Source organism: Nerophis ophidion, linkage group LG03 (assembly GCF_033978795.1).
Source record: "Nerophis ophidion isolate RoL-2023_Sa linkage group LG03, RoL_Noph_v1.0, whole genome shotgun sequence".
In the NCBI taxonomy this organism is placed as follows: Eukaryota; Metazoa; Chordata; class Actinopteri; order Syngnathiformes; family Syngnathidae; genus Nerophis; species Nerophis ophidion.
This window is the reverse complement of record NC_084613.1, coordinates 43,624,723-43,639,926: the sequence shown is the minus strand read 5'-3', so window position 1 is coordinate 43,639,926 and position 15,204 is coordinate 43,624,723. Positions and strand designations below refer to the sequence as shown.

The 15,204-nt window shown below is 43.0% G+C and overlaps 1 protein-coding gene across 4 annotated transcripts in view; it reads left to right on the top strand.

Moving 5' to 3' along the window:
* Window positions 1-15,204, top strand: part of kif26ab (kinesin family member 26Ab) — a 165,121-nt gene that overhangs the window by 82,190 nt on the left and 67,727 nt on the right. For all 4 annotated transcript variants that reach the window (XM_061895270.1, XM_061895269.1, XM_061895271.1 and 1 more), the window contains one exon: window positions 11,909-12,102. In XM_061895270.1, coding sequence (XP_061751254.1) covers window positions 11,909-12,102 — 194 coding nt within the window. The remainder of the gene's footprint in view (window positions 1-11,908; window positions 12,103-15,204) is intronic.

The window sequence follows — 15,204 nt, the reverse complement described above, 5'->3', positions numbered from 1 at the left end:
GGCAACACTAATCTACCAGCGTCCTCCTCAAGGCCATTTCCATTTCACCACAGCATCATCATAACTCTGTGTTTCCCACAGAACTGCATTACCATGAGGGCGCTGGGTGAGGGATAAGACATAATCGGGTCATTGGTTTAATTGGTCATGGACATTATAACGAACGCAGCATAAGGGATATTATTCTCTAGGAGGGTCGAAAAATTGATTTTGGAATTTTAGGATTCTTAAGCGATTAAAAACATGTGATTAAAAAAAAAAGTTGTTTAGTTGTTTTTTTTTTAATATGTCCTGTCCAGTCACTCAGGCAAATCATATAGTGGAGTAAGCTTACAATATCTTATTATTCTGTCAGCTAATGGAATAACCAAAGTATCTGCATCTTAACTGAAATTAATACAAAAAATTGCAGCAATGTATTTGAATACATCATAAATTGTAAACTGTAGTCCTAAATCCAAGTGTGCAGGTTAGCCATAATACCGAATTCGTTAAGCTGTTAGTGTGATGATTTTGGGCTCTTCCGTTCCCTAGTTTGTGTACTTCCTTGTTTTGTCTGGTTACCTTGGTTTCACATTGGTCCCACCTGCCCTTGTTTCTACGCACACCTGTTAGTAATTGTTCACGGAATTATTTATACCTGCCTGCTACCTTTGTTCATCCTGGATGGTTTGTTTGCTACATGCAACATACACGTTGGTATTTCTTTATTATCTTTACTAGTGCTAAGTCTCGTCTTAGCTTTTCGTGCGTTTGGCACGCTTGTTTCGGACTCTTTGACCCCTGCTAAGTTTTAGCTTAGCTCACCGTGCGTTCGGCACGCCTTTTCTTTGTCATTTTGTATCAGTGTTATTTTATTTTTGTATTAAATCAAATCTTACCTGCAACTCCTGCCTTTCTTGGTCCTCGTGCATCCTTGGGGTGACAACGTGCATCCACAATGCGTCGTCAACGCATCAGTTAGATGCTATTCATGAACCAAACACACCTGTCTTTCTGTTTGTAATGATATGAAAACATTAGTCATACATCAGACACATTTAGGAGAAGCCATTATTGCTTTAAACATAAAGTATATCTTAAAACATTAGAAAAGTCAAATCGACAATGACTTCTCCACTGCTCAAAAACTACACAAGAAAAAACAGGAAGTGGCAATTGAAATGTTTTTATGGCTGTCAAAAATAATCTGGAAGAAATGAATGTATTGTTATTTAGGGTAATACGACTTAAATCAGGGGTTTCCAAAGTGCGGCCCAGGGGCCATTTGCGGCCCGAAGCTAATCGTTTGCCGGCCCGCCACACATTCTGCAAAGATTGCAAAATTGATAGCATTACAAAAATGTATAAAACATTTACAAAAAAAAGTGGAATGAGGTGAAATCTAATGAGGAAAAAGTGGCAATGTTGACACAATGCTGCCATGCAGGCAGTTTTCTTTTTTCTTTTGTTTTTATTTTATTTTAAAAAAACGACAAAAAAATGTACGTTATAATTAATTATTATTTAAAAATTATCACTTTAAAATGTTTTATGTGGAAAAAATATTGCATATGTTGTGTGGTTGCCATATAATACATCAAAGTTTTGACAAATGAGCATCAAACAAACAAAATAATAGTTCAAACTTAAAATCGACAGATATATCGGAAGTTGATCTTGAAATGTATGTGTTAAAAGTAAAAAAAAAAACTAATAAAAATGTATCACTTTATGAGTGGGGAACCTTTCAGATCTCAAATATATTTAGTAGGATTTTATTTAACTTTTCACTGTGATTACTCAAAACTATTAAATAGTTAAAATCAATGGTGTCCTGCATTATTGATCTTTGAGGGATTTAATTGCTAAGTAAAGGAACTCTCCTGAAGGAATCAATAAAGTACTATCCATCTATCTATCTATCTATCTATCTATCTATCTATCTATCTATCTATCTATCTATCTATCTATCTATCTATCTATCTATCTATCTATCTGTCTGTCTGTCTGTCTGTCTGTCTGTCCGTCTGTCCATCTATCTATCTATCTATCTATCTATCTATCTATCTATCTATCTATCTATCTATCTATCTATCTATCTATCCATCTAAATACTACATATTTCAGTTTTACTTTAAAAAAGAAAGTTGTCCTTGACAGAAAAGGCATAAAACCTTTACTTTGTATCAACCTCAAGTTGATATAGAGATTTACTGTAAGCATTAAATAAAAAATAATCATAATAATTTGACTTACTTTTAACATTTTAGTGACTGAGACCCTCTATGCTCCCCAGGATCCCTAAGGATTAAAAAAAAAAATCCATATATTTTGTTATGGTTTGAAAATGAAAAATATTAAAATGGCCCCCACATGCTTAAATTTTTCTGACCTAAATAATAGTAAAACAATTGACTTGAGCAAACGTAAGTAAGTATTCAGTAAAACTATTACTTTAGTACTGAGTAACTGGTAAGTAACTTCTGATTTATTTAGAAGCTATTTTTTAAATTGTACTTGCAGTACAACCATAGTTGGTGAAAGGGAGCGATAGAGAGATACACTAGATAGATAGAGAGAGATTGAGTGTGGTACAGAGAGAGAGAGAGTAATGGTAAATTAGTTGTACTTGTATAGCGCTTTTTTACCCCTTTTAAGGAGCCCAAAGCGCTTTGACAGTATTTCCACATTCGCCCATTCACACACACATTCACACACTGATGGAGGGAGCTGCCATGCAAGGCGCTCACCAGGACCCATCAGGAGCAAGGGGTGAAGTGTCTTGCCCAAGGACACAACGGACGTGACTAGGATGGTAGAAGGTGGGGATTGAACCAGTAACCCTCTGATTGCTGGCACAGCCACTCTACCAACTTCGCCACGCCGTCCCCATGTACTACAAAAGATGCACATTTTCTAATCACTTATGACATCATAACAAGGCTAATGTTAGCATATGTGCAGTTAAAACCTAAAAACATCTACAACTTACCACAACATGTTTTCTCTCCAGAGAAGCGGAATTCTTGTTGGTTGAAATGTGAACATTTCTTCTAACATAAGGCTCTAAAATTTCAACAATGCTTTAACATATGTACAATATTAAGGCAATAATACATGACAAGAACACCACATAAAAAATAAAACAACAGCTCCAGCACATGATATACATGTTTTTCCTAGTTTATAAGTAAACAGGGCAGCACGGTGCGCCAGGGGTTAGTGCGTCTGCCTCACAATACGAAGGTCCTGGGTTCGATCCTGCGCTCAAGATCTTTCCGTGTGGAGTTTGCATGTCCTCCCCGTGACTGCGTGAGTTTCCTCCGGGTACTCGGGCTTCCTCCCACCCCCAAAGACAAGCACCTGGGGATAGGTTGATTGGCAACACTAAATTGGCCCTAGTGTGTAAATGTGAGTGTGAATGTTGACTGTCTATCTGTGTTGGCCCTGTGATGAGGTGGTGATTTGTCCAGGGTGTACGCCACCTTCTGCACGATTGTAGTTGGGACAGGCTCCAGCGCCCCCCACGACCCTGAAGGGAATAAGCGGTAGAAAATGGATGGATGGATGGATGGATTACAAGTAAACATTGAAGAATTATGCTGCCTTATCTGAAGGCATGTACTAATTTACAGTGTGTAATTTGAGTCAGGTCATATGACTGCCAGGCTCTGTTTGATTGGTGAAATGGAGTCAAACATCACTTGTGCCTACGTTGGATAGATAAACAGAGTCATTTGACCTTGCTCGCTTGAAGAAGTCTCTCTATCGAACCAAACAAGTATGTCTTTGCGAGCAGTAATCAATATTTTATGACGAAACATAATGATGATATATAAATAAAGGTAGCAATCGGATAGAAACTCAATGTAAGATTAGTGTTTCTTCTTCACCAAAATACTCAAGAAATATGTTGCATTAAATCTACTCTGCCAATTGCAATTTATCCAAAAAGATGTAAAGCATTAAAGGATAAATGATAAATGGGTTGTACTTGTATAACACTTTTCTACCTTCAAGGTACTCAAAGGGCTTAGACATTACTTCCACATTCACCCATTCACACACACATTCACACACTGATGGAGAGAGCTGCCATGCAAGGCGCTCACCAGCACCCATCAGGAGAAAGGGTGAAGTGTCTTGCTCAGGACACAACGGACGTGACGAGGTTGGTACTAGGTGGGGATTGAACCAGGGACCCTCGGGTTGCCTTTACCTTTGTGAATGTATACGAAACAGTCAGTTCGTGTCCATGCACTAAATTAGTCCGATTCCTCAAATGGTTTGGCTATAAGTACGCCTCCTACAGTCCATTGAAACACCTTAGTCCGGATTGTGTTCGGTTTTTGAAAAGTTGGACTAACACACCTCTATTGTGTGATTGAAAGCCAGCTCTCTCGAGGAGGTGTGCATGGCCACAAAGGACTCTTTATGTCGCGCATGCGCAAGTCCCACCGCGCAAGGTGCAACTCTGAAGCAGATACCTTTGAATAAAAACAACAATTCTCGTGAAAAGGAGACTTTTTATTTGCTTCACAAATTAAAACAACAAAACATTTTGAAATGCCTCGATGGTAGAAAGAAAAAAAATAATAATCATTTTAGAAGGTAGCTAAGGAAATGCTTAATTCGGACTCTCGAACAAATTATGAATGAAATGAATGAGAATGAAGCAGGTATATAAAGGCAAATTATAAAGCGTACACTTTGCACACTGACTGCATTTGTGCACTCCGAACTGATTGACAATAACGGTATTCCAGACAACTGGCAAGATATTCCAGAACAATAGCAAACTTCCTCTGGAACAGTATCATTTGGGGCACAAATGGTCTTTTCCTTCGATTTAGAACTCCATCTATCAATTCACAGAGCCATTTGAATGAAATCTGAGACATTAAATATTTGTTTCCATAATCCATTCATCCATCCATTTTCTACCGCTTATTCCCTTTTGGGGTCGCGGGGGGTGCTGGCGCCTATCTCAGCTACAATCGGGCGGAAGGCAGGATACACCCTGGACAAGTCGCTACCTCATTGCAGGGCCTGTTTCCATAATCTCCATCTGAAATTTCCTTAGAAAAAACTATTTCGTTTGTTTTTCTTTGCTTCGGACCTGCATCCGCTCCAGTAATTTCTTGGTAGTAGCGTCATGTTTGTTGCGCAATCCAAGATAATTTCTTGATGCTGTCTGCTAATTAACATCAGCATAGCTTTTAAAAACGTAACATTTGTAATCTGTGCTAATACTACAGCGGACATCACTTAAAACAAGTTGTAAGTATCTGGAATGCCTAGTTTGATGTCATAGCTCAACTGGAATGGCAATTAATTAATATGTGCTAAAAGGAAATAAGTGCCTTTAGTGTAAGGGAGGTGCAATGGCGTATGACTAATATTCACATAAGAGAGAGTGCACTGGGACTTTACATGTAGGTGGGAAAATACAAAAAAATTAACTATTTGAGAAATCAGACTAATTTAGTGCATGGAAACGTAGTGGCTGAGTCTGCACTCAAACTAAAGAAGCAGATCTTTGATGTGTCAAGAGACCCTTCTGTTGTATCACATTAATGAGCAAGGATCACTTTTTTAAACCTATTTTTCTTTCGAACACACACCGAGCAGTGTTATGTTGGCTTTTAGGTTCATTCTTCCTTAATGATCAACCAATTGTGTGCGGACGGACCAGATCTGATCGATATACAGCATAACTTAGTCAAAACGTTGATTGTCAGATTTTTAAAAAATGAATCTTGTAATCACATGTGTGTACATTAAGAACATGGCTCTATTTTTCCCTCACGCTAAATGGTTAATGTTGTGTATGTGAAAGACACTTGAAGGTTAGGATGTAGGGGTTTCATGGAGGTCCCAAACACAAGCAAGACGTTCCCCTTGTGTCTCTCGTTCATTAAAACCAGATCTTTCAGAATGACAAAAAGCCACAGTGGTCTACTGCTTGCGCCAAAGGCAAAAGTTTTAATTCACGATTCCCACTTGGCTTCTTTTGTGAGGAGAGCATGCAGTGTTGTGCCGACAAAGAAGCAAAGGCTGACTGACTGTGGGTATTACACAGAGGTTTGTGTGTGTGTGTGTGTGTGTGTGTGTGTGTTTGTGTGTGTGTGTGTCTAAGCTAGGGGCGCCGGGAGCACTCCAACACTGAGACCTCTTTGGATCCATTGCTATTCCCAATTCTCCTTATGTCTGGTATAATTGATGTGGTCTTTGGCATTGAAACTATCTGGGTGCTTCTTGAATTGGTGGACTCCTAAAAAGTTGACTACCTTGAATAGAAGCCCAGTAATACAATTTTTAAGCCAGCAGGATCACATTCGCCTAAAACCCTCACCCAATGAAGAGAAAAAAACAGTTAACCAAGTTATTCCTCGTATCATAACAATTTTTTTACTGCTCATTTACAAAGATTAAGTGCTTGTGACTCATTCTGTTATTGGCTCACGGCTCGCTTGGTGCCACTGCCACCTATTTGAAGCCCAAAGGAGGATTCTGGCTGCTGCTATGTTGTGATGCAGCTGGGCTTGCATGGCAGTGGGCCACGAACTAAAGATAACAGAACAAGAAGGATTCCCTTTACAGTCCTGACAAGCAAAGAAACTGCAATTACTCTCTTTTTAGTTGGAAGATTTAGTGTCTTGAGCAGTTTTACTTTACTTTTCCACCACATTTCTCATCTGTGTTTGAGAGTCTCACCTCCATTCGTTTCCATTAGCCCCACAGAGCAATGTAGCGTGACCGGCCAGATTAACTAGACCTCTTTCACTTGGCCAGTGATCGCCTGTTAACCAGTGAGATCGAAGGTCACAAGAGACTGCAGCCTCGCCAGCCAACCCTGCTTGCTTCACGCTTAACTCCAAGAAGTATTTTCTGTTACTTAGCTTCCTTGCTGCCACCCTTTTGCACACCTTTCCTTTTCCATTATGTCCAAATCTCCCCAGCTTTCGCTCCTCGCCCCCCATCGATCGCCGTCCTTGCTTTCTGTGACCAAAAAAAAAAAAAGATCAGACAGAGCTGGGGGTTAAAGGGTGGAAGGCCAGCTCATTACTGACTCCTGGTGCAAAAGGCTGCACCGACACAGCCTAATTACGTGACGTGGGGATAGATTGTACTTCTCATCCACAAACTGGAGCCAGTTTGGGTCCAAGGCTGCAGTGAGCAGCTTGGCTGAAGGGCTTAAGTCCTCATTCTCACCACCAAGGGGAATATCCTCTAATAGGCACTCTGATGCACTCAACTTGTAACCAGCTGTCCCTGTGTGCTCCAGAAATTTTGGCCTGATGATTTTTAAAACTCATACCTAATAGGCTCAATCTGTGAAACATTAAATGGGAACTTGCAGTTCAGCTTCCTGTGTGGCTGAATGTGAAGTGTTGAGCTCTTTTCGTGCCAAAGTGTAATGGACCTATTTCTCTGGCACGACCCGAGCTTCTTACCAGCATTTTGTTCTGCTATTTGCGTGGAGAGCTGTTGATGGCTCATTTGCCTTTTCCTTGATGCAATAGCAAGCTTAAATTCTGCAGCTTCACAAAAACCTCAGTGATGAAGCTTTGAGATATCAAAAATAGATATCTAAATGCTCAAAAGTTAGGAATGTGCAGCGCATGGTGAACGTTCACTGCTTTATTGTTTGCCTTGTAGTAAAAACCCTGTATATCTGCTTCTCTTCCATCTCATTTGAATTTCTTTCAGGAGTTCGAATTAAGTTTACATTCTCCATTCGTTTTCCAAGCAAATAAACCATCTCCTCTACATTACAATTATTGCTATGTTTTTATTGTGTGGCATCTGCTTCCGGGTTATATCCCGCATGTTGAGACTGGTGTATGCGCGATACAAAGCACACGCCCACTCGAAAAATCGGGTTTTCAACCGCATAATCTAGGTGTGTTAATCCGATTTTTCAAAAACTGAACACGATCAGATTAAAGTGTTTCCATGAGTTTTTGGATGCTTATTTAGAGCCAAACTATTTGAGAAATTCAGTGAATGGACATGTTTTGACTGTAATCTGTGTGGTTCAGTCCCTGCTCTTCTGTTCTGCCCAAGGACTTAGAGCTTTTCTTGCACTCATAGAGCAATTTCCACTGATTTGTGTTTTGTATATCAGAGCTTGTCCTACTGGGGGACTTCAACGCACATGTTGGGATCGATAGTGAAACCTGGAGAGGCGTGATTGGAAAGAATAGCCGCCCGGATCTGAAACCGAGTGGTGTTTTGTTTATGGACTTCTGTGCTCGTCACAGATTGTCCATAACAAACACCATGTTCAAACATAAGGGTGTCCATATGTGCACTTGGCACCAGGACACCCTAGGCCGCAGTTCCATGATCGACTTTGTAGTTGTGTCATCGGATTTGCGGCCTCATGTTTTGGACACTCGGGTGAAGAGAGGGGCAGAGATTTCTACCAATAACTACCCGGTGGTGAGTTGGCTGCGATGGTGGGGGGGGGGGGATGCCGGACAGAACTGGCAGGCCTGAACGCATTGTGAGGGTCTGCTGGGAACGTCAAGCAGAGTCTCCTGTCAGAGGGAGTTTCAATTCCCACCTCCGGAAGAACTTTGAACATGTCACGAGGCAGGTGCTGGACATCGAGTCTGAGTTGACCATGTTCCGCACCTCTATTGTTGTTGCGGCCGATTGGAGCTGTGGCCGCAAGGTGGTTGGTGCCTGCTGTGGCGGTAATCTTAGAACCCGCTAGTGGACACCAACAGTGAGGAATGCCGTCAAGCTGAAGAAAGAGTCCTATCGGGTTCTTTTGGCTCATGGGACTCCGGAGGCAGCAGACAGGTACCGACAGACCAAGTGGTGTGCGCCTTCAGCGGTCGCGGAGGCAAAAACTCGGATATGAGAGAAGTTCGGGGAAGCCATGGAAAACGCCTTTCGGATGGCTTCGAAGCGATTCTGGACCACCATCCGCCGCCTCAGAAAGGAGAAGCAGTGCACTGTCAACACTATGTATGGTGGGGATTGTGTCCTGCTTACCTCGACTGTGGATGTCATGGATTGGTGGAGGGAATACTTCGAAGACCTCCTCAGTCCCACTAACACTTCTTCCTATGAAGAAGCAGTGCCTTTAGAATCTGTGGTGGGCTCTCCTATTTCTGGGGCTAACGATCAACTAGTAGTTAAAAAGCTCCTCAGTGGCAAGGCCCCAGGGGTGGATGAAATCCGCCCGGACTTCCTTAAGGCTCTGGATGCTGTGGGGCTGTTTTGGTTGACAAGACTCTGCAGCATCGCGTGGACATCGGGGGCGGTACCTCTGGATTGGCAGACCGGGGTGGTGATCCCTCTCTTTAAGAAGGGGACCGGAGGGTGTGTTCCAACTATCGTGGGATCGCACTCCTCAGCCTTCCTGGTAAGGTCTATTCAGGTGTACTGGAAAGGAGGCTACGCCGGATAGTTGAACCTCGGATTTAGGAGGAACAGTGTGGTTTTCGTCCTGGCCGTGGAACTGTGGACCAGCTCTATATTCTCGGCAGGGTCCTTGAGGGTGCATGGGAGTTTGCCCAACCAGTCTACATGTGCTTTGTGGACTTGGAGAGGGCATTCAACCGTGTTCCTCGGGAAGTCCTTTGGGGAATGCTTGGAGAGTATGGGTTACCAGACTGTCTGATTGTGGCAGTCCGCTCCCTGTACGATCAGTGTCAGTGCTTGGTCCGCATTGCTGGCAGTAAGTCGGACACGTTTCCAATGAGGGGTGGGACTCCGCCAAGGCTCGACAAAATTTCTAGGCGCAGTCAGGGCGTTGAGGGGGTCCGGTTTGGTGGCTGCAGGATTAAGTCTCATCTTTTTGCAGATGATGCGGTCCTGATGGCTTCATCTGGCCAGGATCTTCAGCTTTCACTGGATCGGTTCGCAGCCGAGTGTGAAGCGAATGGGATGAGAATCAGCACCTCCTCGTCCGAGTCCGTGATTCTCGCCCAGAAAAGGGTGAAGTGCCATCTCCGGGTTGGGGAGGAGACCCTGCCCCAAGTGGAGGAGTTCAAGTACCTCAGAGTCTTGTTCACAAGTGAGGGAAGAGTGGATCGTGAGATTGACAGGCGGATCAGTGCAGCGTCTTCAGGAATGCGGACGCTGTATCCATCCGTTGTGGTAAAAAAAGGAGCTGAGCTGGAAGGCAAAGCTCTCAATTTACCGGTCGATCTACGTTCCCATCCTCACCTATGGTCATGAGCTTTGGGTCATGACCGAAAGGACAAGATCACAGGAACAAGCGGCCGAAATGAGTTTCCTCCGCTCGGTTTTGGGGCTCTACCTTAGAGTTTTTTGATTGATTGAAACTTTTATTCGTTGATTGCACAGTTCAGTACATATTCCGTACAATTGACCACTAAATGGTAACACCCGGATAAGTTTTTCGACTTGTTTAAGTCGAGGTCCACGTAAATCAATTCATTGTATAGAGATAGGGTGAGAAGCTCTGCCATCTGGGAGGAGCTCAAAGTAAAGGCTTTACTCCTTCAAATTGAGAGGAGCCAGATGAGGTGGTTCGGGCATCTGGTCACAATGCCACCCGAATGGCTCCCTAGGTAGGTGTTTAGGGCATGTCCGACCGGTGAGAGGCCACGGGGAAGACCCAGGACACGTTGGGAAGACTATGTCTCCCTGAACGCCTCGGTATCCCCCGAGAAGGGCTGGACAAAGTGGCTGGGGAGAGGAAATTCTGGGCTTCCCTGCTTAGGCTGCTGTCCCCGCAACCCGACCTCGGATAAGCGGAATAAGATGGATGGATATCAGAGCTCTGACAAAAGAAAAAGGGGCAAAACAAATGTTCACTTTGTGTCTCAGTGGAATAAGCATCAGTACTTGACAGGGCATTAGCTGTGCTGTGAATATCAGAATGTAAATATGTCCTCACATCCTGATATATAGCATTCACATGTAGGGCTCACTGTATAAATAGTAGGTGTGAGTTTGAGTTGACAAATGGCAGAGGAGTAAGGCCAGAATGTAGAGCAGAAGGTTTGAATTGTGTAGATATGACACATATGATTCTAAATGTTGCACCCAACTCAAAGGTGTTGCTATAAAACACATAGTGTCCCTGTCTTGATATTGTCTGATATTTACTTATTATAAGACCAGCTGTTTGTTCATTATTGTTTTGCAGTGCTCTTTGAATGTCCAAAATGTCCATTTTCCTTCAAGTAAATTAGTAGCATAAATGCAAGTGTGCATATGTTATAGCGGAAAAAAAACATCCTGAAGTTTTATATTTTTCCAGTATTCTGTGCATAAAGACAACCAACCAACTATCTCTCAATAGTGTACTGAGAGTGATATATATCCTCCTGGGACCCAGCATCCTTTCCAGTGGATATTTGTATTGGTCTATATCTTTTGTCAGTTAAAAATCTTGGGAAACAATAGCGTTGTAACGCAAAATGCAAATGCATATGCAGACAATGCGGATTTCAGGAGGATACACTAGGAGGGAGGGCTATGGACTGTCCCACATTTATGGCTATAGTGTGAACTTAACATATAACACTAAGTAGCCCAGATCTCTTTAAGGAATAGTCCATTTAAATTCCTGATTAAAGCTGAGTTTAATTATTCCAATGATAAAGGTACAGAGGGCTAGACTGTGGTTCTGTGGTTTGGTCATTTATTTACACCCCCTACTCTAAAACTGTGCAAACTAATTACATGTGCTTTCATTAGAAGTATAATGTAGGTTATCACTTAATTACAGTAGACTACAGGCCAGAGGCACCTCAAGCAATCATTGAATGGTACTATTCTTGCTGTGGAGGCTGTTGACTCCGGCTAAGCAACACTGGCTGCAGCATCTGTCCGTCCATCTGTAGCACAGATCAGCACATGGGGGGAGTAAATGGAGTGGAAAGAAGGAGGTGGTGCAGATTTGGGTCCTTTCTCAATGTCTGTATGCCAACAGGCCCAGAGCTTGATGGGCGAGGCCAACAGATATGTCACAACCACCGCGGGCCCGCTCACGCGCACAACCACCACCAGCACCACCAAGAGCAGCACCTTGATGCCCTGTCACCTCCGACGCTCCATGCAATCAGGCCTCCCTGCCCCCATCGCCAATACATCATCCTCTTCTACAGCAACCTCCTTCTTTATCAGGTAAGCAGTTCCTCCACATTGTGTCAAAAGGCTGCTGATGTCCAAATGTTAAATGATTAGATTAAGCTGTTGTTGAAGGAAAATGTAAGCTGGGAGAACCCACGCATGCATCCAAAGCTCAGGTGTACTGTGTGCGTTCGTGTGTGTGTGTGAGAGAGAGAGAGAGAGAGAGAGAGAGAGAGAGAGAGAGAGAGAGAGAGAGAGAGAGAGAGAATGAAAAGCACTGCACAGACTCGTCCTTGAAGATCACAGCGTAAATTTGATGTGGGGTTACCGGTTCTATTCCACTTCCATGTTGTTGCCATGGTTGAACGGCAACATTCAGAAGGACACGCTCCATCACCAAATTATATGAACCTTCAGTGTACGTGCACCTATGCACATGAATGGATAATATAATTACATTATTTGATATGAGGAGAGACTTAGGTTAAGTCTGTGTATTGTCCTGCAGTGCATTAGTACCTCGGTTTTCGTTAGTAATGCATTCCAAAAGCAATTATCCTATAAGAATCTCTCCCAGACACCCCAAAATATTAAGAAAAAACAAGGGGCGTCCTGTTAAACATTTATGGCCTATGATTCCGATCAAAAATTTTTTGGGCCTTCCGATCTGGTACATTGACATTAGATTATGGAACTGAAGATGTATTTAACAAGACACTAGAGTGAACATTTGTATAATATTTCATAACATTTTGAATTTGCATAGCACAATAAAGTAAATAGTGCATGATAACCAAACGATTGCAAAGAATTGGCTCCCATTTAAATCATTGGTGTTTTGCCCTTCATAGACTTCTTCTATCCAGAGATGTATTTCCTCAATGTGTAAACAATAAGTGAATTATATTTATATTGCGCTTTTCTCTCGTGACTCAAAGTGCTTTACATAGTGAAACCCAATATCTAAGTTACATTTAAACCAGTGTGGATGGCACTGGGAGCAGGTGGGTAAAGTACCTTGCTCAAGGACACAACGACAGTGACTAGGATGGCGGAAGCGGGAATCGAACCTGCAAGCCTCAAGTTGCTAGCACGGCCACTCTACCAACCGAGCTATGCCGCCCCAATAACAAAAAACAAACAAAATAAAAGATATCAATCTAATCACTGTAGTACCTACCATATACTGCAAAGATTCTTCGAGATTGCCAAGATACATGTGGCGGTGGGGGCGTGGTTAGGGGTGCGGTTTTGGGCGTGGTCATCATGGCATCGTCATATATTTTGCATACATCGCTACGATCAATCAATCAATCAATGTTTACTTATATAGCCCTAAATCACTAGTGTCTCAAAGGGCTGCACAAACCACCACGACATCCTCGGTAGGCCCACATAAGGGCAAGGAAAACTCACACCCAGTGGGACATCGGTGACAATAATGATCCAGTGGGACGTCTGTGACAATAATGACTATGAGAACCTTAGAGAGGAGGAAAGCAATGGATGTCGAGCGGGTCTAACATGATACTGTGAAAGTTCAATCCACAATGGATCCAACACAGTCGCGAGAGTCCAGTCCAAAGCGGATCCAACTCAGCAGCGAGAGTCCCGTTCACAGCGGAGCCAGCAGGAAACTATCCCAAGCGGAGGCGGATCAGCAGCGCATAGATGTCGAGGCGGATCAGCAGCGCAGAGATGTCCCCAGCCGATACACAGGCAAGCAGTACATGGCCACCGGATCGGACCGGACCCCCTCCACAGGGGAGAGTGGGACATAGAAGAAAAAGAAAAGAAACAGCAGATCAACTGGTCTAAAAAGGGAGTCTATTTAAAGGCTACAGTATACAAATGAGTTTTAAGGTGAGACTTAAATGCTTCTACTGAGGTGGCATCTCGAACTGTTACCGGGAGGGCATTCCAGAGTACTGGAGCCCGAACGGAAAACGCTCTATAGCCCGCAGACTTTTTTTGGGCTTTGGGAATCACTAACAAGCCGGAGTCCTTTGAACGCAGATTTCTTGCCGGGACATATGGTACAATACAATCGGCAAGATAGGATGGAGCTAGACCGTGTAGTATTTTATACGTAAGTAGTAAAACCTTAAAGTCACATCTTAAGTGCACAGGAAGCCAGTGCAGGTGAGCCAGTACAGGCGTAATGTGATCAAACTTTCTTGTTCTTGTCAAAAGTCTAGCAGCCGCATTTTGTACCAACTGTAATCTTTTAATGCTAGACATGGGGAGACCCGAAAATAATACGTTACAGTAGTCGAGGCGAGACGTAACAAACGCATGGATAATGATCTCAGCGTCTTTAGTGGACAGAATGGAGCGAATTTTAGCGATATTACGGAGATGAAAGAAGGCCGTTTTAGTAACGCTTTTAATGTGTGCCTCAAAGGAGAGAGTTGGGTCGAAGATAATACCCAGATTCTTTACCGTGTCGCCTTGTTTAATTGTTTGGTTGTCAAATGTTAGAGTTGTATTATTAAATAGAGTTCGGTGTCTAGCAGGACCGATAATCAGCATTTCCGTTTTTTTGGCGTTGAGTTGCAAAAAGTTAGCGGACATCCATTGTTTAATTTCATTAAGACACGCCTCCAGCTGACTACAATCCGGCGTGTTGGTCAGCTTTAGGGGCATGTAGAGTTGGGTGTCATCAGCATAACAGTGAAAGCTAACACCGTATTTGCGTATGACGTCACCTAGCGGCAGCATGTAGATGCTGAAGAGTGCAGGGCCAAGGACCGAACCCTGGGGAACTCCACACGTTACCTTAACGTAGTCCGAGGTCACATTGTTATGGGAGACACACTGCATCCTATCAGTAAGATAAGAGTTAAACCAAGACAGGGCTAAGTCTGACATACCAATTCGTGTTTTGATACGTTCTAATAAAATATTATGATCGACAGTATCGAAAGCAGCGCTAAGATCGAGGAGCCGCAACATAGATGACGCATCAGAATCCATCGTTAGCAATAGATCATTAGTCATTTTTGCGAGGGCTGTCTCCGTCGAGTGATTTGCCCTGAAACCGGATTGAAATGTTTCACATAGATTGTTAGACGCTAAGTGTTCATTTAACTGCTCCGCAACAATTTTTTCGAGGATTTTTGAAATAAAGGGAAGGTGAGACACCGGTCGGTAGTT